The sequence below is a fragment of the Haliotis rufescens genome, unplaced genomic scaffold (genome assembly GCF_023055435.1).
Source record: "Haliotis rufescens isolate VD_foot unplaced genomic scaffold, xgHalRufe1.0.p SCAF_16, whole genome shotgun sequence".
NCBI classification, from domain to species: domain Eukaryota; kingdom Metazoa; phylum Mollusca; class Gastropoda; order Lepetellida; family Haliotidae; genus Haliotis; species Haliotis rufescens.
In genome coordinates, this window is record NW_025963846.1 from 28337316 (window position 1) to 28344196 (window position 6881).

A 6881-nucleotide genomic window follows, 5' to 3' on the forward strand; every position below is an offset into this window, starting at 1 on the left:
ACATCCCCAATGGTAAACAAGAGGTACTGGTGACCAATTCTCTCCCTACATCCCCAATGGTAAACAAGAGGGACTGGGGACCACTTATCACCGTACAGCCCCAATGGTAAACAAGAGGGACTGGGGACCAATTCTCTCCCTACATCCCCAATGGTAAACAAGAGGGACTGGGGACCAATTCTCTCCTTACATCCCCAATGGTAAACAAGAGGGACTGGGGACCAATTCTCTCCGTACATCCCCAATGGTAAACAAGAGGTACTGGGGACCAATTCTCTCCCTACATCCCCAATGGCAAACAAGAGGGACTGGGGACCAATTCTCACCCTTGCCTATCAGGGGCCACCTGAACAAGATACATATTAGAAAGATTTCATAGGCTGTATCATAGTCTAGTGTTACAATATATATCAAACCTTCAGCACTATTGTAGACTGTCTCACAGTCTCTGAACCATGTTATTTTCACTTTCGCCCGGCACTTATTTTAGCCCTAAATGAAGCACAATTTTCAGGAGCATTCCATTTCACTGGGGCCCTTTTTCAATTTCAATGTAGCTGTTTCTTTCTATCAAAAGTATATATTTTCAGAATCTAAGCGTTAGCCGAGCGCTGTGGTTGCTTTGCGCACACGGGCCCAAGTGTTACGTAGGTAGATTGTGTAAAAGTTACAATCAATTATATCAACTTGTGACAGCTGGGTTTTCTATATAAGTAATTTGTATCCGTTGTCCATGTAACCCAGCCATCAATACTGACACCGCCAGATTCCAATCCCCGGTCGGAATAGTGACGTATTCATGTATGGATGATTACACGTAGTAGCAGATGCGGTTGATCATAATAGATGTGCACAATCGTCTTCATATTTCTTGTCAAGAATATTCCATCAATTCATGGCAAGATGATAATGTTGGACTATTTAGAGAGGACTGTGTTCTGAGAGAAAACAAACGAGGCCTACTCTGGCACCTTACCACCAGAACAACTCCGATGTCTATGTAAGTCCTATTTCCATCCATTGTCATAAATGTTTGTGCCAGAGAATTTAGTTGTAACCTTAAACTTAAACTTGAAAGTTTTAAAGTAAACTGACGGCCAAAAGAAACGTTACCACTTTAAAAATGAAATGATAAAAATTTAAAAACACATGTTCAAACTAAATCAATGTAAAACAAATCGCCCAAGCACAACAATGCTCTATGCAGAAAGTGATACCCGTTTACGGCACGCAATTTTTAAGTTTCTGCAATAAAGTGAAAATGGGCAGTATGGGTACATAAATGATACGGACGGCATGTCAGACAAGTCAAAAATCCCCATAGAAATGCCACGACCGACCCCCGGGCCCTGGTTATGATATAGATGGAGCCACCCATGCCCACATTGCTAGGACTTTTGGTTGCTCATGTGTTGCTGTAACTAACCTGATGCAACGTTACAGACAAACAGGGCGGACATCAGACAGGCCAAGAACAGGCAGACCCAGGGTAACTACGCCCAATGAAGACCGGTACTTGCGTACTTTGCATCTCTGGATTCGATTCCTGACAGTGATAAGCGACGAATGTCTTGAGGCATATGGTTAGTCGACAAAGAGTGGCCAGGCGACTTAGGGCTTGCAAACCTTTCAGAGGACAGTTATTGACAGCGCAACATCGTCGTCAGAGATTGAGATAACCCCGACTGTACGTCGTTGGCAGCGACGTGACTGATGAAAGCCGGTGTTGACGGAAAACAGCGTGTTTACGGCGGCCGTGCCGTATGGTGTAGGGGGTGTGATGGTGTGGGGTGGAATTTGTGGACAGGAGAGAACACCACTGGTCATCGTTAACAGAACAAACGGCTGCATGTTGCGTCCAGGAGGTCGTGCCGTATAGTGTAGAGGGTGTTATGGTGTGGGATGGAATTTATGGACAGAAGAGAACACCACTGGTCATCGTTAACAGAATATTGACAGTTCAGCGTAACGTGGATGACATTTTCCGTCCGATTGTCCTACCATTTCTACAACAGCTGCCACGTGGTGACTTTTATCAGCATGACAACGCCAGACCCCATACAGCCCGAATTATAGAACTTCCCAGACATGTCCCTCACAGGACACCATTGGAATGTCATGGATCGTCGTGTTCGACAGCGTCCACCTCCTCCAGCCAACCGACAAGAAAGGACCCAGGCCCTCCAAAAAGAATGGCGCCGTATCCTACGTGACGTAATCAGACGACTGACTTTTATGTGGGCCGGAGAGTGTTTGCGTTGGGGTGTTTGTAGCAGGGGTGGTCATACAAGCTATTAATGTGACATGTCATTGAACGTGAGTTATTTTAGATGTATGTTCTCTTTGTCTATGACACCTAAAACTTGTTCTTTTGATTTTAAAGCAAAGCTTTTGGTTTTCGTCTCGTTTCAGTTCATAACCCCAGCATGAGGAGGTTCCTGTGCATAATGTTCCTCGCATGCGTTGGCACCTTGTTCGTATCGTATTATGTGCAATTTATGTATGTACATTATATGTTACCATTGACTTCAAAGACGCTTAAAAAACAAGGAAATGATGGTGATTATTGGACAGAGCCTTTGCATTTTAAACTACACGAAATGGAAATACACAAACCAGTGTTGGTCCCGCCCACAGCTGAAACAATCCCTGGTCTGTTTAATTTCTCAATACTAAGACCAGACGAAAAGCAACACCGGCTCCTCAACCTTCACCTGTACAGCTTCACCTTGACCTCTGACCTGTGTCAAGGTCGTTCTGTGTTTTTGCTGATCCTCGTTCACACATCGGTGTGTCATTTTAAGCCTAGAAGAATGATTCGTAACACGTTTGGAAGTGTGAAAAATATATCAAACAAGAATATTGTTGTAATTTTTTTAGTTGGAACAAACGAAAGGGGTGATTGTCAGCAAAATGTTGAAAACGAGGCTGCTGAGTTCAAGGACATTGTACAAGGTAATTTCAAGGACGTGTATGCAAACCTCACCCTCAAACATGTCATGGGCCAGCACTGGACGTTGAACCATTGCCCGGAAGTGACGTTTATCCTCAAAATTGATGACGATGTTTTTATGAACCCGTATATACTAGTTCGTCATCTCCTACAATTGGATCCTACAAATGTGCTAGAATGTTCAATAATAAGAAATAAACATACGGCCAGAAGAAATGATTCTAAATACCAAATGTCCTATGAAATGTACCCGTTTACAAACGTGCCAGACTTTTGCCAAGGGTTTGGGTATATTGTCTCCCCTGATGTTGTGTCACAGTTATACCGTGCGTCATCCGTGACGCGTTTCATAGCCATGGATGACGTGTACGTCACGGGGATTATCCGATCCAACCTGGGGATGACATTTAACGACTTCAAAAACACGAGACATGATTGTCCAAAAAAACGAATTCTGCCGGTGTCTGTTTTGAATTCAACAGGTATAATGCTTGCTTATTTGGATAGGTCGTGTCTTGCAGCAATGTTTGACAAATGGCCGACAATTCAAGCCTACTTCACAGGAATGCGCCAAATGCATGCAAATGATTTTATCAATCTCACGTCTACTTCATAAACCTTTTAACGCACTAACGGTAGCGTAGCAAAACGGAGTACATTTTGTAGTAAATTTCAATGGAAATTTCACATGGGGGAAAAGCATGTAATCTTTATTTTCTGGTGGTTTGAAATGAAATGACGTTTGGTATTATCTGCCCTTGGACAGGGGTGAAGGTGAGAGAGAGAATAAATAATGGCGGCAAGTAAACTTCGTCTGGGTGTCTGTGGTAGCAAGAATAATTACAAGATGTGGAAGACAGGTCCCTCAACGCATAATACTTACGCATTGCTAAATGCGGCGTTAAAAAAACGAACACACACTGGCATTATTAGCCAAATGTGTTGATAAATGTCACTGAGCACAGTTTTCAATAACATGAATATTTGGACTGGAACACCAGTTTTTACTCTTGTATCGTTGCTTGTTTTTACCTAATAAACGAAGAACACTGACATTGTTTTAAGTGGATTGTCGATCTGATCATGGATATTAGCCTTTAATCAAAGGTTAATGTTGTATATGTGCTAAATGACTTTTTCAAATCATCATAATTTACTAGTTAAACAAGAACTTAATAAACCTCGTTAAATGGGCACCCCTAAAGAAAAATAAGTAAGCCTAGCAAACTTTTGTTCTGAATCACAGGGGGGCACGGGTGGCCCAGTCGTCTAAGGCGCCGCGATTCGCTGTGCAGAGTTGCGTCCCTTGGGCATGCCAGAAACCTATGATTGTGGGTTCTCCCCGATTATGTTTCTAGGTTTGTCAGCACCATACCCGTGCTCGCGGGTTTCACCGAAGTGGTAAACGTCTGAGACCCGCATCACTTTGGGCTTTCCTCCCACATTAAGCTGACACGCAGCGATATAACTGGAATACTATTAAGAGCGGCGTTAAAACCCAACTCACTTACTCATTCTAAACCACATGTTACTAATATGCCGCCATACCGCTCATTGTGACGTCACAGTCGGCTAAAGAAAAGCACCAAATTTCGAACTGTTTTACTTGAAATACTCTTTTTTAGACGATGTTGATCGTGTTTTCTGCTATAGATGTACTGCGACACATACTACAAACATCGTCGTAAACACAAATCAGTATTTTATAATCTGTAATTGTACACATGATTATTTTTAAATGCCTACCGACAATGACTGAGAAAGAAGTACTTTTTCTATAAATAGTATATCTTTCTCGATGATGCGGCCGTCAAATTGGCTGTTTCAATCAGAGGTGGTTACTGTGATTTGATACCTCTAATTGACCAGTCAGAATCGAGTAATTTCCAAACGCATGGCAGAATGCTGACTGCAGACCCGATGATGAAGCTGATTTTTTGTTGAAATCGGGCGTAAAACCATTCACTCTTGAGATAATCACAACCGTTACTTCTTGTTCCATGTTGTCATAGTTACGGGTGTGTTATCAGAAACAGCTGCTTACAAATAAACGTCATGCAAATAAGGAAACATTTTGATTTTTGCATTCAACCAACGGGATTTCAATGATTCATTCGAGAGCAAAGGAGACACAATATCACAGGGACCAAAATAACTTAACACCGGAGGCCTATTCCCAAGTTCGGATCCTATGGTCAATACAATGATCGTGCTTGCAGCACTAGGCTGCTATACAAGTCAGATGACTCCCTGTGGAGTATCCAGGTCAATATACCACTATAATTACATCTCGATAAAACACAGTTTCCGCCCTTTGCCAAACTCCCCGCCGTCTGTTGGGAGAGGCCAGAAACTACATGGAATCAATGAAATGAACTGCTAGTGGTCCGCTGGGTGTAATCTAAACAAATTATCTGTCTGGTCGGTATTTATCCCAGTGCTTTGCTGTCAAGTATTTTGTGGGATTCAAATGAGAATTGCTACCCGCGGCTAGATGGAGGTCCAATCTTTGAAGGACAATATTACCACGAGGGCTCACATATTTTTTTCTTCTGTTTGCATACAATATCCTTTTTCTCCAACCATAAGAGTTAATATATTCCATTACGGACATTGGCGATGTCGACGATTTGATGAATACTTCCAGTGGATCAGATTTCGCACTCGTGTTTAACACAGAAGACATAGGATTTTGTTTGTTTGTTAGTTTGTTGTTTTACTATTTTTATTAAACAAATTTATTGTCCAAAAAGACAAAGGGATTGGGCACAAGTTTGTTGTTTAACGCTGCACTTGGCAATATTCCAGCTAAATGACGGCGGTCTTTAAATAATCGACTCTATACCAGGCAATCCAGTGATTGACATCATGAGCATCGATCCCCGCGATTTGGATACGATGACATGAATCAGCCAAGTCAGCGAACCTGACCATCCGATCCTGTTAGTCGCCTGTTACGGCAAGCATGGGATGCTGAAGACAAATTCTTACCCTTATCTTCACGGTTCAGAGGACAAAGGACATAATAAACAACACCTTTTGGGTAAGAGTAGAGTGTTTAGGTTATATCAATGCGCTATAAGTGAAGATCCGAGTCAGAATAGGTCTTTAGAATCCAATGTTGGCCGTAAAAGGCGACTACGCTTGTCGTAAGGGGCGACAAACGGGTTCGGGTGGTCATGCCCGCCGTCATATAGCTGGAATATTGCTGAGGGCGGCGTTAAACAACAAACATATTCATGCGATGTCTTTACTGGACTTTTATCTTTATTATGAATATGAGTTTAATATGTCATATCAAGGGAACGCGATAGTACTCCATATAGGCAATCACCGTCGGGGGTATCAGAATCTAAAATGTGGGACCTGACGTATGTACACTGAAACCCTATTAATCCGAACAGTGCTCTCTAATCAGAGCGATCGTCCGAATTAACGAACCATGACACCTCTGAGTGCATATATTGAAATGGCGTTCCTAAATATAAAACGTCCACACCAGAGAATACCCAGTGTCGATAATCCGACCAAACAGATTTCCATTGGGCGTAGGGGCGGTCGGGTAGCCTAGTGGTTAAAGCATTCGCTCGTCACACACGCCGAAGACCCGGGTTCGAATCCCGACATGGGTACAATATGTGAAGCCAATTTCTAGTGTCCCCCGCCATGATATTGCTGGAATATTGCTAAATGCGGCGTAAAACCAAACTCACTCACTCACTCACCATTGGGCGTAAAAGGCTAAATAAGGTGAAAATGGTATGAATGGATCACTGAAAATAAGTGATGACACCCGGTGTTCGCGAAAAGGGTAAGCATGTCCTTTCTTACAAGTAGCACCTGCTACTCATACAATTTGCATAAAAAAGTATGTGTTTGTTGCCTGTTATGCATCTGTAAACAAACCAGACAATCAAGTGATGGACCA

The 6881-nt window shown here is 42.6% G+C and overlaps 1 protein-coding gene across 1 annotated transcript; it reads left to right on the forward strand.

Annotated features, from left to right (window-relative positions):
* The first annotated feature begins 796 nt into the window (after positions 1–796).
* On the forward strand, positions 797–4093 carry LOC124113924 (beta-1,3-galactosyltransferase 5-like). Its single transcript, XM_046474418.2, has 2 exons — positions 797–1000; positions 2413–4093. The coding sequence occupies exon 2, from the start codon at positions 2427–2429 to the stop codon at positions 3567–3569; it is 1143 nt and encodes a 380-aa protein (XP_046330374.2). The 5' UTR covers positions 797–1000; positions 2413–2426; the 3' UTR covers positions 3570–4093.
* Positions 4094–6881: the final 2788 nt, after the last annotated feature.